Source organism: Photinus pyralis, unplaced genomic scaffold (genome assembly GCF_008802855.1).
Source record: "Photinus pyralis isolate 1611_PpyrPB1 unplaced genomic scaffold, Ppyr1.3 Ppyr1.4_LG7, whole genome shotgun sequence".
Classification (NCBI taxonomy): domain Eukaryota; kingdom Metazoa; phylum Arthropoda; class Insecta; order Coleoptera; family Lampyridae; genus Photinus; species Photinus pyralis.
This window is the reverse complement of record NW_022170738.1, coordinates 31,492,380-31,513,571: the sequence shown is the minus strand read 5'-3', so window position 1 is coordinate 31,513,571 and position 21,192 is coordinate 31,492,380. Positions and strand designations below refer to the sequence as shown.

The following is a 21,192-nucleotide window of genomic DNA, read 5'->3' as shown; positions in this document are numbered from 1 at the left end:
AAAACCAGCTATACCTGAACAGATGTGCGCACCATTATTCCCATTAGGCCATCGCGCCATTCTAGTGTAAATGGATTAACTTCACCGTACAGCTCGCCGGCGGTTACGGCTTTAGGGTTCATAATATATGTATGAACAGGTCTGTAGTATGGACCTTCAAATCCGTCGTGATGCATTTTTTCCAACGCCAGTTTTAAGGTCTGCAATCGAATGCTAGGGCCTTTAAAAGGAAGACCTGCCCACTCACATAAAGTATCGAACTCTTTCCTCCACCAGTAGGACCGACTAACATAACTCCCCAACGTACGATCATGGTTTCGTATAACTGGATTATTTTTTTAGCCATAGACGCCTCGGTTTGTAAGTTTTGCGCCTCCAAGCTGTTTTCAATTGCGACTAAAAAGTCCCCATACTCTTGAACCGGTAGTGTTACACCGGGGAATAGATCGCTCAATATACCCTTAAAAGTGTTTTGTTCAATAAACTCTTGTCAAAATGTAGGTAGGTACATAATAGATTTTCTACAATGTAATTATGACAAGGTCTTTAAAATTCAATATTTATGGTAAACGTACTTTGTTTCCGATGGAATTAAATTGCAATTAAACATTACAAACTTAGACAATCGCATTTTGGCGTCACATAATACAAACACTGTATAAATTACACGACAAATAGTGGGGGTTTACGATAATTCAACCGATTAAATCGGTTTGATAGATTTTGCTATGGTTACAATTATTGCCACAATTGTTTCTATGGTGATTTCTACACCACGATAGATCCATATTAAAAGCAAATTAAATTGTGTTTTGATAAATGGAAAACTTACTTGAAATAACACTGCATCGTCCGTCAAAAACTTAGGTAGATTACTATCTCGCAAGGCGCATATCAGCACAATCTCCTCGTTACGATCAGGAGACGCACGCTTAAGTGTACCGGCCATTACCAATACACTTTTTACAGCTCGCATTCCAAAATCATAGTGATCTTGTAGAGACAATTGCTCGCTACATAGCTTATACATTTGAACCATTTTATGCGATAATATTTTGGATGACTCAAAACCTTCCGAGTATAAAGTTACCTCGGCAATTAAAGCTGCAATAAAATCCCTTGCATCACATTAAGTACAGACCAAATTGCAATTTTAGTAATTAATTAAAAGAAAAATAGTAAATGTAATGTGTACGTGGTCTCAAATGTTACTGAAGCATTTGAAAAAATCAAATGGGAACGAGTCACGCGAGATAATAAACCAGCTCCAAGTAAAACAAAACTAGCTATACTTACTTTTACCACAACAGTATAAAACTTAATTTGTTTCCTACATTGAAAAGACTTTCTTTATGGTGGAACCAGGTACGGATTCATATCTCTACCTTTGAAACAAATGTAAACTGATGACCTACCATAATCCGGGACCATCATGGAAACTGGTCTAAAGAGTGCTTTCAAATTATCAGGTAACTCCGTTCTTCCCGCATATCCGGGATTCATAGTAATGAACGCGGCGCATCTCTGCACCAGCTTAATTTCTCTTCCTTCAAACATAAATCTTTGTAATTTCGCCGCTTTCGCATTTCGTATTGTTATCAGCTGCTGTGCAATTACGGATAGTACTTCAATGTCGATACGATTAAATTCGTCAAAGCAGCACCAAGCGCCCGATTGGGCTAGACCGGAGAAAAATCGTCCCATCATTTTATAGTCTAAACCTTCCGAGCAATTAAACACGACGCACTGAATTGCTAGAGCTTTGGCTAAATCTTTTGTCGTCTCAGTTTTTCCTGTGCCGGCTGGTCCAGCAGGTGCACCACCTAATCAAATGACGATAGATTAATTTATTTTGATTGATAGTTACCTAAATCAAGCTGTAATGCTCCCATTAAACACAAATAGCACTTATCGGTAAGTGGAGTGATCACCAGAACACCACCGGCCCCCAGATACTCATAGCCATATGGTAGCTCGGCGCTTGACATACGTGCTACACAATTATCGATACTTTCGAGCCAATAATATCGAATCATTTTCAACCATTCGAAATCGATACTGCAAAAAGAAAAGGGAATGGAAATGAAATATTTAAGCTGCCCGCTTTTTGTACCTCGATTGCACTTTATTTTTTGCCATGCTGGTGATAGTGTCTCTCGCATGTACGTCAATTGTTATAAGAGCGACCAATATTTTTCGTACGACTGGCGTCAAATCTTTGCGCACCAGGCCAGCGAGTTTGTTCAGGTTCTGCAAAATAAAGCCTGTTCGCGTTGAAATAATAAAAGTAACTTACAATGATGCACTTCTTTTCAAACATCGGAAGTTCGGATAGCTTATTGCCATTTCCATCCAGGATGGCATGAACATCTCGTGCCCACATCACCTGAGACATTGTCAGAATAATTTGATTCGGATGACAAACAACCCAATCCTCGCGTGCCAACGTAAAATAGTGCTCAAGTGAGAACCTCATTCGCCTTCTTAACGAGACGAACATTGATTCCTCAACTTTACCCAGCCAATCCTCGACGTTGCCACGAGCTTTTAGCCCTTTTCCTAATTCGACCCTCTCTCCCTCCGGACTAATCATGGCGATAATATCCGTTGTCATGATAACTTCCTGCTTGCCTGTGCCTTCCTCATCCTCTTCTTCGTTTGCTACCTTTGTGCCAAACTCTAACTTTGCGATGGCATCGAAACACTTACGCAAATGCGGTTGAACGGCGAACGGATTTCTAGTCTGCAATAAGCAATCAGTACAAATATTTCACTCATCATAAAAACCTGCGCCAAAATGTCCAATAATTCGTCATTGGACAAGAAATAGAATCGTGGGAAAGATACACGTTTAGTTTCTAAATATGATTCGAGGCATTTCATAATTTGCTCTAAAAGCGCATTGTTTTTAATGAATGTCTCTAGCAAGCCGGGGTACGTAGCTGCGTCAATTGCCAAAGGAACCTTTGCCGTACGTCTCATAATCTCTTTCCACGACTTATCCACAATTAAAAACATTTTCGCTTCTGAGGGAAGTTGACGCTGAATATCGGGCGCCGAAAATATTATCTCTAAATAAACCCAGCTTTGTTGGCAGAGTTGCCATTCGTCCTGAAAATAAATTTTACACTTAATAAAGACAGCTACTAAAACTACCAATGTTCGAGAAAATAGGTCTAGTAGCCTCGCCCATTCCTCCACACGAGGTTTAATAGGTCCAACATGACGAGAGCTAGCAATTGTAGCGATGTTAATGTTACTATCATCCAATACCACCTGAATTTCTTCAAGCGAACCCAAAATGTACACGTCTTTAGCGTCACGATGTGGCACAACAGAGAACTCGATTGTTTTCCAACTTTCTTCGACCTGTAAACTATGTAAATAGCAGACAGTGGGACCAAAACAGCGTTTGAAATACTTTTTTGAGTAGCAATTCAAGTCCGGCCTCGCTACTAGCCTGACCGGATATTTCCATAATTTCGTCGGGATAATCAAACACACGCAATTCTTCTAACATCGTCAAGGTAATCATTTCTTCAGCCTTGAATTTATGATTGAGCACATTTTCAATTTTGAGCCAGTGTCTTTGACGCAAAGACGGATTGCGCAGATACGTAATGGTAGGAAGCTAAGCGATACGAATGTTATTCAATATATTTATAGAATAAGTGAATCTGTATTACCTTATTCTTCACCAGCTCAACTTCGTCCTTTAACTTTGGCAGAATTAAGTTCCTCGGAAGTCCCTTTTCGAGCTGCGTTATATTTTTAACGGTCTTGGCCGTAAACAAATTCATTTCCTCCGTATTTAATGTTTGGAAATCTGTCGTGTACCATTCCTTAACTTCTTTATGCCAAGAATCTAGACTTTCCCATAGCAGCATGCGTAGCTTCAAATCATTCATTACTTCATCCAGCATATCAAATCTGGTGACTTCCATCTACAGTTACAAGTGTAACCTTGTTAGTAGGGCTGGCGAATTTTTTGAATAGATAGTATTGGAATACTAATATTTGAATAATATGATTCTTGGGAAACTCTTAATTAAACGAATACTTCAGACAAATATTCGAATAATGAACAAATTTTGCGCAACTAAAAAATAGCAATCGACGTGTGTTCTGCGTTTTTTTTAAACACAATCAATCTAATTTACTTATTATCGAATTTATTCCATTTGACTGAAAGTGTCACATACCCTAAACTGCTTCTGGTAGGATTTGAATTCTCCGGCGCGACCTTGACAAGCACTAAGGCGAGTATACAATGTGTCAAGAAAATTAGTGGCTTCCTTGGCATCTGATTCTATGTCATATAACCACGGTTCCTAAAAGACATGCGCAATGAGACAAATAAAAACGTACATCGTTATTAATTTACAAGACACTCATCCTTGATAATTCCCACTTCGGATATTAAGTTGCTAATATCTTTATTCAACTGATCGTTCAATTTCTTTATGGTTGTAGGTCGTTCTTCGTTCTTTTTATCAACTAAATTTCGTAGATTACCTATGTTTATACTGAGACCTAAATAGTTCGATAATTCGTCCGGATCAATCATGATACGAAACTCTTCCATAATATCGTATAATTCTTTACAGTACTCCAGTTCCAGTTCCATCTCGTCCATCCTCAACACTGCCTTCTCCACAAACATCAGATAATCGACAATTTCGAGAGTTGTTGTAGGAGGAACCTCCAAAAATAGTTGGGATTCTTCTGCTTCTTGGAGAAGGCCATTAACCTTATCTTTACCAATGCTGATAAGCGAAATATTTAACCAAATGGAACTAATACGGTAAATTTTTATTACCAAGGCATTGTATGTTCGATTATATTAATCAGTCTTTTGGGTTCCGGTAAAATGGTTTGTTTGAATAATTTTTGATTCATATATAAAATTCCAAGCGGTTGTAGATCGATCACAGTATTGACAATTTCTACTTCTTTATGATAACGAGTGCACCAACCTCTAAAAACTTCCAGTACTCTTTCTTTTTCGATGGTCTCTGCTGTAGTACCGAGGTCAGCAGCAAAAAATGTTCGAATTGGCTCAAGCCTTTGAATGTAAACATGAGCGGCTTCGTAGTTAAACTTCAACAAGTTAAAAGTTTCCTGCTGCACGCTTTGCAGATGCTCATCGTCTTCTAGATAAAAAGAAATGGGTGGGCCGTAACCGCATATCCTATCTTCTTTTTTCCCATTTATCATAGGACTGAAATATTAGTTATTTTAAATAAGTGACAACCTACGCTACATCAAATGCTTACTTTGTGAATGGTTCGTACACACTATCAGCAATTAGTGGCCTAATGTCTTTCACAGATTGTATCCACAGAGCAATGATTTGTTGGAAAATTCCTTCGGCAGTTTCATAACAGGGCTCCGTACCCATTTCACAGGACCCCGCGACCACGTTTACAATGAACAAGGGTAGCTAAAAGAAATCGTCTTCTTAGTTATTAGGTTAAAATTGCAGTATAGGTATACTTCGGTTGATCCTTCAGGTCTTGGTTTTTCAATTCTCGTGTCGTATTCCGCCAGCTCCGATGTTCCAAGGCTGGGTAAGTAATCTAAGTGTTGCTTGAAGGTGTCCATTAGTTCAACAAAGGATGTCATTGTCACGTTATGCAGCATATTTATTATCATATAATCGACAAGCGTTATGAAACTATAATGATTTGGTTTAAACTGTTCCGCTTCCCCTATTAACATACCACGTGAGCCGCAGACAAAACTTTCCTTTCTTTGCTTGCTCAATATACGATAATTTAAGAGTCCGATCTTTTTTTTTGCCTAAAGAAAATAATCATAAATATGTTAATCTAGGGTAACTGAAGGTTGGCGCATTATCAGCGTATTCTGGAATAACCCAGAGCATTTTCTAGTGCATTTTAGGCACCTGGCAAAGTTCTATGCTGTTCCTAGTTTTTTACAAGATTATCTAGAACCTGTTTAAACCCTCCAAAGCTGTCTGACGCCTATCTTGAGCGTCTTATCCTTTTCCAGAGTTTTTCAAGGTCTCAAATGCATCTGTGCGATCTTTCCAGAACTAGACTAGTAGTAAGAGAGCTAGTATCCGACTAACACATTTCGCACAACGCTAAAAAACTGTTAAAATGATGCTTTGTTATCAGTCAATTAAGAAAATACCGTTCTGGCAGGCATCTCGCGGTTGCGTCATCATCTTTTAAATGTTTGAAGTTTGTAATGTATTTACTTATGGGAATAATTCCATGGCTGTGTCAATGGTGACTGTGCGAGACAATAAACGAATGAAAATTGATTTCACAATCACAATCACAATCAACCATGGAATTATCGCCATAATTATATATAATACATACATTTGAAGGATCATCTTGACGCTACCGCGAGATGCCTACCAAAACGGAATATTCTTAATTGACTGATAAAAAAGCATCATTTAAAAATTTTCTAGTTTTGTGCGAAATGGGTTAGTCAAATGCTTCGCTACCTCTTAGACTATAGGCTAAACTGGTAGGTGACAACGGCCTAGAAAGCTCTGATTGGCCCATAAAGCTCTGGAAAAGCTTTAGGGTGGAGTTCATAGACATTACTTAAGTTAGACTTACACTTGACTCATAATTAGCGTGTACTTAGTGGTATTCAAAGATATAATTGCTAAGGTGACATGACATTATTGCTACAGTCGCGCGAAATACGGACAGTTAAGCAGGAATACTAGCAGTAAATATAAGCTCCACTTAAACTAAACTAAGTGCGCACTTCGTTAAGTGCGTGTCTAACTTAAATAATATCTATGAATTCCACCCTTATTAGATATATCAGACGCTCTAGAAATGGACTGCGCAGCTCTGAAGCGGAGAGAATGCTTTCAAAGGACCAGAAAGCTATAAAGTGTCTAGAAAATTGCCAAAGTTTCGATTACCCTGAAAATCCTTCGAACGCTCTGGAAAATGTATAATGTAGGTACAAGATGTCACATTTTCTAGGTTGTCTCCTAGGATATCTCCGTAATTGTAGTACTATCAAAAACGTACCTAATAATAACAATAATTTTCTACTTCGACCACAAATACAACTGTACAAATTTCTAAACCCATCCGGAGTGCAATATAGATCCGAAAGGTATTATTATCCATAAGGCTACAAAGGTATTTTGAGGGTAATGTATACAACCATCCATTAGATTATGGGAGGAAGTAGCTAAAAATCTTCCTCTGTCTTTTGATATAGTTAGAGATAGGTTGTTAATATCATGTTTGATTTTTACAATATACATTTAAATTAGTTTATTGAATATTTTGATTGTCACCATTAATCGAAAAATTGCGGTTTTGACGCTTTTGCCTTTATAAAAAAACATTCATGTTTTATTCTGTTATAATGTTAAAGGACTATTTGTATTGTGATTCTGAAACGTTACAATATTATTTTCTATTCTACAAATATAAATAATTAGTCTTATAACAAAAACAACCAGAAAATCGGTTTTGCTTGATCAATTTTTAAAACATATACCTCCCAATTTTCCAGTTTACCCTATATAACAGAGCAAAGATGAAACCCTTACCTTGACCGTCCTCTAGCAAATATTCATTGACCACGAAACCTTGCGCCAATAACGCACCATGACACGCATTTACCACTATTTCCCTTACAACTTCTCGGAATTCTTTCAACTTATGAACTACCATTTCCAATTTTTCCATCTAAAAGTGACTTGTAGAGAACGCAAGTATTACTGTCATATATATTCAACCTGCGCCTCAATAAAGTAGAAAAGGTGCCAATTTTTAATCGTAGATACATCCATAAAATTTAAGCCTGCAGTAACGTAACACAAGTGTTGAATGTCGATAAGGGCCACTCGCAGGGATGGAAGAAGCATGAATAAGTTACCGTTCAAGAAGGTGGCCGCCTTCTGGAACTTCTTATACAAGATTCCTTTTCGCCAAACATAAAATGTCTTCCACAATCGAAAATTAAAAAACGATTTAATTTTCATTAGTCTGCAGTACATATTGTATTCCAATTCCCACTTATGCAAATGGGTGAATACTACCTCCGTGCCTACATGTTGCATTACTCCATGCGAACTCATTGTCATAAAGTTCGATTTATCAATTTCTTTGTACGGAACAATTCTGCAAGGAATTTTGATAGATTTTCAGAAACTTAAGAGTGCCTATACTTTAAAGCGTAGGGTGTATAATATTCTGACGACCTGGGACATGCATAAATCATATAAATAAAGAAGCCACCCTTTTCCTCTTTGAACTGCTTTATTAATTCGGCTTGATCAACAACCTCTGGCAAGCGATGATGTGGCAAAACAAAGGTACTGCCTACTACTCTTGGTGTTCTAATAAGATCTCTGGGAGAGGCAAACAGTACCTTAGACTTATGCTTGTCTAACGAAAGACGTGATCCTGTGAAAGTAATAGTAAGAAAATTTTTATAAAAAAGCTTTTCTCTGTAACTTTTTTTTGTTGAACTGTCCTCAAAAAATGTTTTATGTTTACACAACGCATTTTGTCGATTTAAATAGCCGGTCTGAAATAAATTAATTTTATTAAAGAATTACAAATTAAGTAGATACTTACCAAAGGTTCCTTTTCTTGCCGCTTGCTTTCTATTTTTTCTAAAAGCTTTTTGTGAGGTACATGAAATGGTATAACGCTTGGGCTTCTGCAATAATACGTAATATTATTTTTTAATATGCAAATAGCCAAATACACACCCTGCTCGAGTTATTTTGGGGTCTATTCGATTTTTCGCTAATTTACTAAACCTACGTTGCATATTAAGCAAAACTCGCTATTTTCTATTTATTGTAAATGTTTAATCAATAAGTCAATGGAAGTTGAGATGGAAGTATCATCAAAGACTACCTATCCTATAGTCTTTGGTATCATCCACATGTGCTCATGTTCACTTTTAACCTGATTTTTAACAGAAAAAGTTCTTACCTTTCATAACACTTTGGCGCTGTGCAAAGCAAAGAATGCTTGATACTCTCTTGCATTTCGCAGATATCCAGCGCTTCATGTACATGTTTATCATTTGTTTTGTAGTTTAAGGAGTGTTTGTTGAATGGTCTTGTATGAAAACTCATTTAAAACGTGTAGCAAGTATCTATTACTAAATATAAAATTGACACAGAAACTCGTCAAATATTATGGTTGTTTTAAATGCAGTTGTGTCCTGATCCAAATTGACCGATAAATCAGAATTGCTTATCCAGTTTGACAACAGACAGTTTCTCTCCATTGCATTGCCACAATGCTGTATTCTATAAAATTACTTTTCTAAACGCACAGTAGGTACACTAACATCAAATACATACACTTTTACCGAGATGCTTTAGAAACTTTTTCGTTTCTACATCAAATTGTTTATTTAAAACATTGATTTTAGAGATATCTTGCTGAAACTCAAACATACGCTTTCGCAACACCTCAAATATAGAGTTGTTAATTTTTACTGTCTTGGTTCGAAAAGTGTTTTTATGTAATTCAGTTATGGAGAAGGGACATGGACCAACTGGATTACTTTCATAGTACTTCGCAACAATTTGGTACTGTTGCCATATTTTTCTACAATTTGCCTCGCTGTTCTTCAATTTTTGTAGACGGTCTTGTAATATAGATGTTCTAAATATTTTGAATTTAACTAGAATCATTAATCATTCGTAATAGTCTTACCTGTGGGGTAAATGTGCCATTGCAAGATGTGGGTAGGACGAAATATGAAACAGATAAATGTACGCTATTAGTTTTCTAAAAGCGGAACCCCGCTGTAACGTATAGTAAATAAAAACATTTTACTATTTCTTAATAACAACATTATTTGGAACACAGTCTTGACTTTTCAGACATTCACAACCATTCAAATTTATTTGAGGTTAGGAATGTTGTTTATACATGTCTCTGGTCGCAACTCGCAATCAGACTTCTCAATCAAAAGTTAACGACTAGAAAAAAATTCAAAGGGCTGTAACTTTTGAACGAGTAGCCCAATCTTGGAACTGTTTGAAATTATGGATTCTACAGGCCACATTCTATAAGAAAATTTTTTTCCGGGTCGATCTCAGACAATTTTTTTTCGGGGCTCAAAAAAAGGCAGTGTTTTACCTTCCTTTTTTACCAAAAATTGACTACACCAAAAATTCTCGGGAAAACATTTTTTCTTATTAATTTGGGTGCGTAAAATCCATATCAGTTTGTACTTTTTCGATCAGACTTCTCAATCAAAAGTTATCGACTAGAAAAAAATTCAAAGGGCTGTAATTTTTGAATTCGTAGCCCAATCTTGGAACTGTTTGAAATTATGGATTCTACAGGCCACATTCTATAAATAAATTTTTTTTCCGGGTCGATCTGAGATCATTTTTGCTTCGGGGTTCAAAAAAGGCAGTGTTTTACCTTCCTTTTTTACCAAAAATCGACTACACCAAAAATTCTCGGGAAAACATTTTTTCTTATTAATTTGGGTGCGTAAAATCCATATCAGTTTGTACTTTTTCGATCAGACTTCTCAATCAAAAGTTATAGACTAGAAAAAAATTCAAAGGGCTGTAACTTTTGAACTAGTAGCCCATTATGGCGATTTAACTCGTGTATTGCGAACAAATACTTTATTAGAATCGTCAAAAATCTAGGTATAGGTATACCAAAGAGGTATACGGACGGCCGTCCGTTTACCCGCCCTGTCCTTTGGCATTCCAAAAACGCTATGACGCAAAGGAATAGACTATAATACAGGAGCGAAATGTTTAATTTTCGAGTTTCGTGGTTTACTCCTTTGACAGCGAAAGGCACAAATCCCAAAATGTTTATAGCCTTGCCCGAGTTTTTGGAATCAAAGCAGAATACATCGTGCTGACATCTGTCTTTATTATTGGGGACTAACATTTTATCGCTAAATGCAGGACACTTTATTACCACCATTATTTTAGTTGGAACTTACACCTCGAAGATGACTCCACACTATTTTTGAAATGTACTTTATGAAACTAACGTTAGATGTCAGAGCGCAGTTTTTAAAAACCATAGATATATGAAGTTTTAACCTCAAATGCTTAATGAATGTTTGTTTATTTTATAGTCAAAAATTAAACTTTGTTATCATTCCTTTCTCGCTTACAGGTTTAAATTAGAGAACTGGCTACTGGGAGTGACAGGAAAGCGGCAGACTCAACCTTTGCGGAATATGATACTGTTCGCTCTGGGTCGTGCAATCGAAGACATGTAGTTCTCTATGGATGAGAAACGTTAGCATTGAATTCAGACAACACAAATTGAAAAGGGAAATGCTTTGTAACCAAAACAGGAGGACACCGTGGAGAACTCGCAGAAAACCCATTCTAATGCAATTCAAATTTCTCAAGGTTAAAATCGGAACGATTACATGATTGCAGCAGCTGGCGATGGTGCGAAGCTATTCTTTAAAGAATTGAGCCTAGAGTTTATTTGATAGAACTACGGTTGTAGAAACGGTAGTGAAATTGGCAGCGAAATAAGGCAAAAGTGTTACGCAGTTTGCAATCACGAAAAAATGTGTTGTTTGTGCGATCTTCGTGTGAAAGTTGTTGTAAAACGGTTCAGTTTAATATACCTATTATTGAAATTGTTCTTCCAAGGGCTTTAAATAAACTCGTATGCATAAAAAGCCGCGTACTGACTTGCATATGCATGCGCTGAGTCGCCACGAACACACATAAACATTCAAGTGTGGACGTCAATTCGCAACGACTCGGCGCATGTTTTTCTTCTCGCGAGTCACGACGAACGCGCATGATGTGAGCCAAAAGGTGTCGGTTTTTAGTCGCCGCTCAAAGGAATTATATTGTGCGTGCTTGCTCAGTTTGGACGACATTTCAGTGTATTCTTGCAGCTAGAACGTATACCTACCGGAATATTTTTTAACGACACGTTAGTATTAAAAATGGAGTGGTCAAACGATGACTGTCTACAGTTAATCGATTTGTACGAACAACATCCGGTCTTATGGGATGCAAAACATCCCTTCCATTATTCCAAAAATAAGAAAATAGATGCGTGGGATAGCATAGCACAGAATTTAAATAAAGAACTAAACGGAATTAAGCAAAAAATGACCAGTTTATTGGGATCGTTTCGTGCCCAGAAAAGTAAGGGCAAAAAGACAATTGGAACTGGGAAAGGTAGGTATTTAGAAAACTGTACTTGCCAGTGTATACTTTTAAAAAACTTTGGAGTGTTTGCGCTAATTTAATTAAAAATTTAATTTACAGCAAGGCAAGATGTTTACATTTCAAAATGGTTCGCATTTGAACGAATGCAGTTTCTACTGGACAAAGACGAACCACGAGAGACCATCGACACAGAAGATGTAAGTAGCTTGAATAAACTGTAAACTAAGCCATATCGTCTTGCCAACTAACACGTCCGTTTGTATTAAAATATGTACTAAACTCGTCTCTAATCGCTTTCGCATTTTCCGACGCTCTGCGTGGCACGTTTGTCAGTGGAAGCAGTGACGATGTATTAACGTGTGTGTCATTCCTCCAGGTACCTCGCAATAATTTTCCATCACTTTCATAATCTAGGGCCCCCGTAGGGGTGTATATGTTGTGAGAGAGTTTCGATGTTCTTAAAAAATTGTGTAGATACGCCACCGTTAAAGTAATGAGTTCTGCCTTTTCTGGTTCCAACAGCATTGGTTTTCTCAATATTCTAAACACTGAAGAAGCAATACCAAAGGCGTTTTCAACAACTCGACGTGCACGCGAAAGCCTATAATTGAAAATTCGTTCAGGAGAACCTTTTGAATGGTTTCCGGAATATGGTTTCATTATATTCTCCGTTAAAGGAAATGCTTCATCACCAAGGATTACATAAGGGACTGATCTTCTTCTTTCCGGCAAATTGATATTTTCTGGCAAATTCAGTTGATTTTTTTCAATCATTTTATACAGTTGACTGTGTTTGAAGACGCCTCCATCGGATATGCGCCCTTGACATCCCACATCCACATATAAAAACTTGTAATTCGCATCGACCACAGCAAATAGGACAATGCTATAAAACGACTTATAATTATAATAATCACTTCCACTACCAATGGGGCATTGAAGCACTACATGCTTGCCATCCATGGCTCCAATGCATAATGGAAAGTTCCATAATCTTTCAAAATCGCGGCTTACTTGTTTCCATTCAGCAGGATTATTTGGCATCTGAAATAAAACATTAACAATAAAATGAATAAAATCAGACAGACATTTCTAAGCGAATAATATTAATTCAATCACATCTGTATAATTATCTGCAAGCTTTATTTTATGTATTTGCACTTTTTACAGGGTACATTGGATGAAGACACTTCTTCCCAATTGGATGCTAATACGGATGGTACGGAAATTCCGCTAGAACCGCAAGATACTGAAGACGCATTGGTTGTCATTAATACCGCTGTGGTAGAAAATACAGAGCCTCCTCGCCCAAAGAAATTAAAGAAACCCAAAGAAAAAGAAGATGTCAGAATACAGGAAGCATATGCGATATTAAAAGATACGCATGCAAAATACAGCGCATCTCAAAATGTATCTACAGATCGTTTTACTATATTTGGGCAACATATAGCTGCTAAATTGAGAACCTACAATAAAAGAACACAGGCGATTGTAGAACATTCTATCAACAACATATTATTTGAGGCGGATATGGGGAATATTGAATCAACGTACCCTCCCGTAATAAATTATAATACTTCTTCCGGTTCTACTCCTGTGTTAAGTCCAAGTCCTCATCAAACGTATCCGGAATCAGAACCGTCATACAATACTGAAACAGTCAACATGTGTTGCTCTGTTGGACCAAGTTCAAGTTCAAGCACAAATGCTTATAGTTTTCGAGTTTTGTAATCACATGTATGTTTAACTACGTTAATCCTACGTTAACCAATAAAACTTATTCTTAAAAGCTATTTCACTTACCTTAATTTGGTCTTTTAAAACTTCTATTAACGCACAACACACGTCCGGGACAATAGTCGAAATTAACTGTTTGGAGACTTTGAATAAATATTGGAGACTAGTATATGAATCACCGGTTGCTAGGAAGCGAAGTGTAATTGCTAACCGTTCCCTAACTGTTACTGCATTCCTGAGTGTTGTGTCCTTCTTTTTTATCTTGAGTGTAATGGCGTTTACGAGATACTCATAATCCTCGGGAACCATACGCACAAAATTTTGAAATTGCTCAGAATGTAATTCGTCGAGCAATTGCGGTCCTACATTTCGGTTTCTGTAGATTTGCTGAATCCAAAATCGTTTTGGCCGTTTAACTTTTTTTTTGTTTTTTTTAGTAAGTAGGTTATGGATAAGGATGTAAGCTGCTCCCACCAGCCTGAAGTTACATTCGCTTTTTTTTTTAAGGACATTCGCTTTTGGGGTAGTACCAACCTAAACGAGAAAACAAAAAATAACTAGGACCGGGCTGAAGTTACATTCGTTTTTTTTTGTTTTTTTTTTTTTTTATCAATGGCCATCGAAAGTGATGGCACCGGGACCAATTCTCATCCCCTTTTCGGAAAATAGCCCTAAACCCCCGACAAATTCGTCCCCGAAGTTGACAAATTCCGCAAGTGTGTGAGTGAGTGAGTTTTGCACGCGGAGGATAAGGCGCCGTGGAGGCCCAAGGGCCCACCTAAAACCCCCTACCTGTAGTTTTTCGAAAAGTGCCCCACAGTTCGAGAAATTCCCTTTTGTTTGGTCAATGGCGCGGTATACGAATAATGCAAGTTGCAATTCAAAATTGATTTATTAAAATTGAGTGAGTTTTGCACGCGGAGGATAAGGACGCCGTGGAGGCCCAAGGGCCCACCTAAAAACCCCTACCTGTAGTTTTTCGAAAAGTGCCCCACAGTTCGAGAAATTCCCTTTTGTTTGGTCAATGGCGCGGTATACGAATAATGCAAGTTGCAATTCAAAATTGATTTATTAAAATTGAGTGAGTTTTGCACGCGGAGGATAAGTACACCGTGGAGGCCCAAGGGCCCACCTAAAACCCCCTACCTGTAGTTTTTCGAAAAGTGCCCCACAGTTCGAGAAATTCCCTTTTGTTTGGTCAATGGCGCGGTATACGAATAATGCAAGTTGTAATTCAAAATTGATTTATTAAAATTGAGTGAGTTTTGCACGCGGAGGATAAGGACGCCGTGGAGGCCCAAGGGCCCACCTAAAACCCTCTACCTGTAGTTTTCGAAAAGTGCCCCACAGTTCGAGAAATTCCCTTTTGTTTGGTCAATGGCGCGGTATACGAATAATGCAAGTTGCAATTCAAAATTGATTTATTAAAATTGAGTGAGTTTTGCACGCGGAGGATAAGGGCGCCGTGGAGGCCCAAGGGCCCACCTAAAACCCTCTACCTGTCGTTTTTCGAAAAGTGACCCACAGTTCGAGAAATTCCATTTTGTTGGCGGTATACGAATAATGCAAGTTGCAATTCAAAATTGATTTATTAACATTGAGTGAGTTTTGCACGCGGAGGATAAGGGCGCCGTGGAGGCCCAAGGACGCACCTAAAACCCCCTACCTGTCGTTTTTCAAAAAGTGCCCCACAGTTCGAGAAATTATATTTTGTTTGGTCAATGGCGTGGTATACGAATAATGCAAGTTGCAATTCAAAATTGATTTATTAAAATTGAGTGAGTTTTGCACGCGGAGGATAGGGCGCCGTGGAGGCCCAAGGACGCACCTAAAACCCCCTACCTGTCGTTTTTCGAAAAGTGCCCCACAGTTCGAGAAATTCCATTTTGTTTGGTCAATGGCGCGGTATACGAATAATGCAAGTTGCAATTCAAAATTGATTTATTAAAATTGAGTGAGTTTTGCACGCGGAGGATAAGGGCACCGTGGAGGCCCAAGCCCACCTAAAACCCTCTACCTGTCGTTTTCCGAAAAGTGCCCCACAGTTCGAGAAATTCCATTTTGTTTGGTCAATGGCGCGGTATACGAATAATGCAAGTTGCAATTCAAAATTGATTTTTTAAAATTGAGTGAGTTTTGCACGCGGAGGATAGGGCGCCGTGGAGGCCCAAGGGCCCACCTAAAACCCTCTACCTGTCGTTTTTCGAAAAGTGACCCACAGTTCGAGAAATTCCATTTTGTTGGCGGTATACGAATAATGCAAGTTGCAATTCAAAATTGATTTATTAACATTGAGTGAGTTTTGCACGCGGANCGGAGGATAAGGGCGCCGTGGAGGCCCAAGGGCCCACTTAAAACCCTCTACCTGTTGTTTTTCGAAAAGTGCCCCACAGTTCGAGAAATTCCCTTTTGTTTGGTCAATGGCGCGGTATACGAATAATGCAAGTTGCAATTCAAAATTGATTTATTAAAATTGAGTGAGTTTTGCACGCGGAGGATAAGGACGCCGTGGAGGCCCAAGGGCCCACCTAAAACCCCCTACCTGTAGTTTTTCGAAAAGTGCCCCACAGTTCGAGAAATTCCCTTTTGTTTGGTCAATGGCGCGGTATACGAATAATGCAAGTTGTAATTCAAAATTGATTTATTAAAGTTGAGTGAGTTTTGCACGAGGAGGATAAGGATGCCGTGGAGGCCCAAGGGGCCACCTAAAACCCTCTACCTGTAGTTTTTCGAAAAGTGCCCCACAGTTCGAAAATTCCCTTTTGTTTGGTCAATGGCGCGGTATACGAATAATGCAAGTTGCAATTCAAAATTGATTTATTAAAATTGAGTGAGTTTTGCACGCGGAGGATAAAAGCGCCGTGGAGGGCCAAGGGCTCACCTAAAACCCTCTACTGTCGTTTATCGAACAGTGCCCCACAGTTCGAAAATTCCCTTTTGTTTGGTCAATGGCGCGGTATACGAATAATGCAAGTTGCAATTCATTAATTCAAAATTGATTTATTAAAATTGAGTGAGTTTTACACGCGGAGGGTAAGGGCGCCGTGGAGGCCCAAGGGCTCCCCTAAAAACCTTTAACTGTCGTTTTTCGAAAAGTACCCCACAGTTCGAAAAATTCCCTTTTGTTTGATCAATGGCGCGGTATACAAATAATGCAAGTTGCAATTCAAAATTGATTTATTGAAATTGAGTGAGTTTTGCACGCGGAAAGCAAGGGCGCCGTGGAGGCCGAAGGGCCCACCTAAAACCCTCTATCTGTCGTTTTTCGAATAGCACCCCACAGTTCGAAAAATTCCCTTTTGTTTGGTCAATGGCGCGGTATACGAATAATGCAAGTTGCAATTCAAAATTGATTTATTAAAATTGAGTGAGTTTTGCACGCGGAGGATAAAAGCGCCGTGGAGGCCCAAGGGCCACCTAAAACCCCCTACCTGTCGTTTTTCGAAAAGTGCCCCACAGTTCGAGAAATTCCATTTTGTTTGGTCAATGGCGCGGTATACGAATAATGCAAGTTGCAATTCAAAATTGATTTATTAAAATTGAGTGAGTTTTGCACGCGGAGGATAGGGCGCCGTGGAGGCCCAAGGACGCACCTAAAACCCCCTACCTGTCGTTTTTCGAAAAGTGCCCCACAGTTCGAGAAATTATATTTTGTTTGGTCAATGGCGTGGTATACGAATAATGCAAGTTGCAATTCAAAATTGATTTATTAACATTGAGTGAGTTTTGCACGCGGAGGATAGGGCGCCGTGAAGGCCCAAGGGCCCACCTAAAACCCTCTACCTGTCGTTTTCCGAAAAGTGCCCCACAGTTCGAGAAATTCCATTTTGTTTGGTCAATGGCGCGGTATACGAATAATGCAAATTGCAATTCAAAATTGATAAATTGAGTGAGTTTTGCACGCGGAGGATAGGGCGCCGTGAAGGCCCAAGGGCCCACCTAAAACCCTCTACCTGTCGTTTTTCGAAAAGTGACCCACAGTTCGAGAAATTCCATTTTGTTGGCGGTATACGAATAATGCAGGTTGCAATTCAAAATTGATTTATTAAAATTGGTCCTAGTTATTTTTTGTTTTCCCGTTTCGGTTGGTACTACCCCAAGAACGAATGTCCTTAAAAAAAGCGAATGTAACTTCAGGCCGATAGCGTCACTTACAGTTTTGAAATTGAAACTCTTTCACGATCTCTCAAAATCGCGCAGTCCTACTTTACAATTCACCGCCATTTCTGGTATTTCCCAATTTATTTGCCACTGTCTTTAATCAATCAATTGCGTCAATCTGTCTGTTCCCAGTTGGTAACGGATAACTTGAAAACGGAGGAAGACATTTTTGGATTTTGTTATTGAAATCTCTGCTCTGCTGGGATGACTTCCTAAATGAAGCAAGTGAGACTAACCGACATGTTTCAAACCACTATTGATGCATGTATTACTTCCAAAATTCTTACCTAATGATGGAGCATCGGCATGCAAAAAAATTATGGGCTGCACGATATTGGGTGTTGGTGGTTTCTAGAATGTTCTCGAACAAACACATTCAGCGAAAGATTCTCCTTCGTTCTTTATCGCCGATGACTAATCTTTAATGGCACCTCGATGTCCATCGGGATTTCTGGAATGTTCGCTACACTGACCCCCTCCTGAAACTGTCGCGTCTCGCAACCTTGATGACGGTCGTAGTGGAAACACAATCCTAGGCACCTCTTGTTCTATAACGCGAACTTAATGGCGGCGCTTGCAGGAAGACCCTCTGGTGCATGTTCCATTCTGGAAGACAAATTTTCTGAACCATTCCTTCACATTATTTTCTAGAAGTCTCTGAAGAAGACCATCTCCTAACCACAACGTGTCTCACTAAGCCTAATACGCTTTTAAAACTGGACCATATCGAGAGATCTCTTCTCTGGTTGGTATTTCTCTTCCATTTTCCAGTTTATCATCAGAAGCAAATCACGGTTTTTCTTCAGCTGTCCGGAGTTCTTGTGGTGTTCACTAAACATCCACAAGCGCTGTGCGTCGTGCGTGTCTTCGTATTTGTGCTCTGTACAGGGTGGTCTAAATTGGATACTAGATACACTCTTTATTTTAAGAAATAGAGAAAAATTGGACCTCAATTTTAAAGAAAAAATCACTGGCGCAAACAGAATCATTTGGCCGCTAGAAGCTGTTTCTGGAATCGATTGCGACACAGTTTTTATACAGGGTATTTTGTTTTCCTTATACGACCCTAAACTATATTTTTTTATATGGACCACCCTATATATTATGGAGTTTTTGAAAAGAGCGTAAAATTTCCTAAATTACATTTATATTAAATATTATTTGCAATATTGCATTTTATACATCAAAATGTTTTTATTGTAGGTATTGTAGGTATCTAGGTTTCCATGGCGAACAAAAGATGGCAGGATTGTGTAAAAAGACAATTTCTTGTTTATTTGGAAATGTTTATTAGTTTGCAAATAATTTTAATTTCAAATAACACACAAAAAACAAAGACTCCTAGTTCCATTTTTTCCTATCTCTAAAGATAAAGGGTGTTTCCATAAAAAAAGTGTCCAATTTGTACCCACCCGCAATCACGTCGTCCAAATACACAAGGCACGATTTCCAGGGGAAACTTCTGAAGGCCAGTTCCATTAATCTCTCAAACGTGGCCGGGACGTTACACAAACCAAACGGCATGACCGTAAACTGCCATAAACCCGATCCAACAGTTTTCGAGTTCTTCAGATTCTTCTTTTCTTGGGATTTTGTTTCTTCGGACTTTCGGATTCTTTAGATTTTTTATTTTTAAAATTTAGAATTCTTCAGTTTCTTCACATGCTTCGACTTGATTCCCCAAACTGTGCAGATTTTTGTGATCCTTAAATTTTCTAGCTCTTCATTTTTTTCTTAGAATTTCTTACAATTCTTTCCATCTAATTTTTCATTTCTTCAAATTTTTTCGATTCTTTAATATCAGATTTCGCATTCTTCAGTTTCTCAAATTCTTCGTATTCTTCCAATAATGATTTTTCTGGTTCCTTATTTTTTGGGTTCTTTAGATTATTCGCATTTGTCTATTTATTGGAACCTTTTACGTTTCGATGGTACTGATTCTTCCGTTTCTTCACATGCTTCGTGCCCTGCGAGATACTTCGGTTTTTTTGGTTCTTCGGTTATCTTCCATTTCTTGAAATTTTATTCAATTCTTTCGATTCTTCGAATTCTTCAAAATCTTTGGAGTCTGTACTTGCATATTTCGGATTCTTTGGTGGTTTACACGCTTCGAGATACTTCGGATTTTGTTTGGTCCTTCAGTTCCTTTTAGGTTCTTCAAATTCATATCCCAGTTCTTTGAATTTTTTAATTCTTCAGATACTTCACACTTTTTTTAGGTTCTTCGGATTCTTCGATTTTTTGAGATTCATTCGATCCTTCAAAATCTTTCATTCCTTCGAATTCCTTGGATTGGCAAGTGCCAGATTTCTTCAGATACTTCTCACCATTGAAGGTGCTACGGATATGCTTCGGATTATTCAAACTGTATGGATTTTGCGGATCCCTCAGTTTTTTAGATTCGTGGGAAAGTTCATTCTTTCGATTCTTCGAATTCTACTGTTTCTTCAGATGCTTCCCATTCTTGGAAATATTCGGAAGCTTCAGGTTCTTCAGATAATTAGGTTTCTTCAAACTATACGGATGTTCACGACTCCGAAGTATTTCTGTGCATGTTCTTCGTTTTTTGAATTTCTTGGAATTTTTTAGGATTCCTCTCATTTCTTTAAATTGTTTAAAACTCTTCGATTCTTGAGCCAGCTTAAAAATGTTTCAGTTTTTCGAATTTTTTGGTTTTACATTTCGGATTTTTTCGTTTCTGCAGATGGTCTCGCACCCTCCAAAATATTTCGAATTTTTCAGGCCCTTGTCAGATCCAGTTTTTAGGTTCTTCGGTTTTTCCATTTTTTGAAATTTTTTAATTATTTCGATTCTTCGAATTCTTCAAAATCTTCCGATTATTTTGATTCTTTACTTTCAGATTTCGCATTATTTTGATTCTTTAGATACTTTGGATCCTTAGGGACACTTCAACAAAAACATGCAAATTTTTTTATTCTGGAATTTTTTTCATTTTCTTCAAATTCTTCGTTTTTTCCAATTCGTGGAATTCTTTCAATTCCTTAATTTCAGATCTCAGTTTCTTCAGATGCATCGTGCCTAGATGTATACATCGCGTTCTTCAATTTCTTTGTTTCGGAGTTTTTGGTGTGTTTTAGATTCTTCATTTTTCCATCTCTTTGGCT

The 21,192-nt window shown here is 38.1% G+C and overlaps 2 protein-coding genes across 2 annotated transcripts; one reads left to right on the top strand and one right to left on the bottom strand.

Annotated features, from left to right (window-relative positions):
* Window positions 1-8: 8 nt before the first annotated feature.
* On the bottom strand, window positions 9-10,018 carry LOC116176176 (dynein heavy chain 6, axonemal-like). Its single transcript, XM_031494654.1, has 25 exons — window positions 9,699-10,018; window positions 9,341-9,647; window positions 8,964-9,302; window positions 8,598-8,682; window positions 8,475-8,547; window positions 8,186-8,423; window positions 7,754-8,138; window positions 7,565-7,703; window positions 5,724-5,802; window positions 5,497-5,677; window positions 5,277-5,443; window positions 4,820-5,221; window positions 4,385-4,766; window positions 4,203-4,331; window positions 3,687-3,944; window positions 3,422-3,631; window positions 3,157-3,369; window positions 2,788-3,111; window positions 2,297-2,743; window positions 2,114-2,250; window positions 1,868-2,058; window positions 1,416-1,823; window positions 833-1,104; window positions 248-460; window positions 9-200 (listed from the first exon to the last, which is right to left on the bottom strand). Exons 3-25 carry the CDS (start codon window positions 9,107-9,109, stop codon window positions 9-11), a joined length of 5,271 nt encoding a protein of 1,756 aa, XP_031350514.1. The 5' UTR covers window positions 9,110-9,302; window positions 9,341-9,647; window positions 9,699-10,018.
* A 1,604-nt stretch (window positions 10,019-11,622) lies between these two features.
* Window positions 11,623-14,376, top strand: LOC116176175. The gene is made up of 3 exons (XM_031494653.1): window positions 11,623-12,178; window positions 12,269-12,366; window positions 13,340-14,376. Exons 1-3 carry the CDS (start codon window positions 11,941-11,943, stop codon window positions 13,898-13,900), a joined length of 897 nt encoding a protein of 298 aa, XP_031350513.1. The 5' UTR covers window positions 11,623-11,940; the 3' UTR covers window positions 13,901-14,376.
* Window positions 14,377-21,192: the final 6,816 nt, after the last annotated feature.

What these genes read in the sequence shown, in the direction of transcription:
- LOC116176176 (XM_031494654.1), bottom strand. Translation starts at nt 9,109, where the DNA reads ATGAGTTTTCATACAAGACCATTCAACAAACACTCCTTAAACTACAAA. An exon ending in TCTACTTTATTGAGGCGCAG is followed by an intron (nt 7,704 to 7,753) that starts GTTGAATATATA and finishes AGTCACTTTTAG; the next exon opens with ATGGAAAAATTGGAAATGGT. An exon ending in CCTACCAGAAGCAGTTTAGG is followed by an intron (nt 3,945 to 4,202) that starts GTATGTGACACT and finishes TTGTAACTGTAG; the next exon opens with ATGGAAGTCACCAGATTTGA.
- LOC116176175 (XM_031494653.1), top strand. Translation starts at nt 11,941, where the DNA reads ATGGAGTGGTCAAACGATGACTGTCTACAGTTAATCGATTTGTACGAA. An exon ending in GACAATTGGAACTGGGAAAG is followed by an intron (nt 12,179 to 12,268) that starts GTAGGTATTTAG and finishes TTTAATTTACAG; the next exon opens with CAAGGCAAGATGTTTACATT. An exon ending in AGACCATCGACACAGAAGAT is followed by an intron (nt 12,367 to 13,339) that starts GTAAGTAGCTTG and finishes CACTTTTTACAG; the next exon opens with GGTACATTGGATGAAGACAC.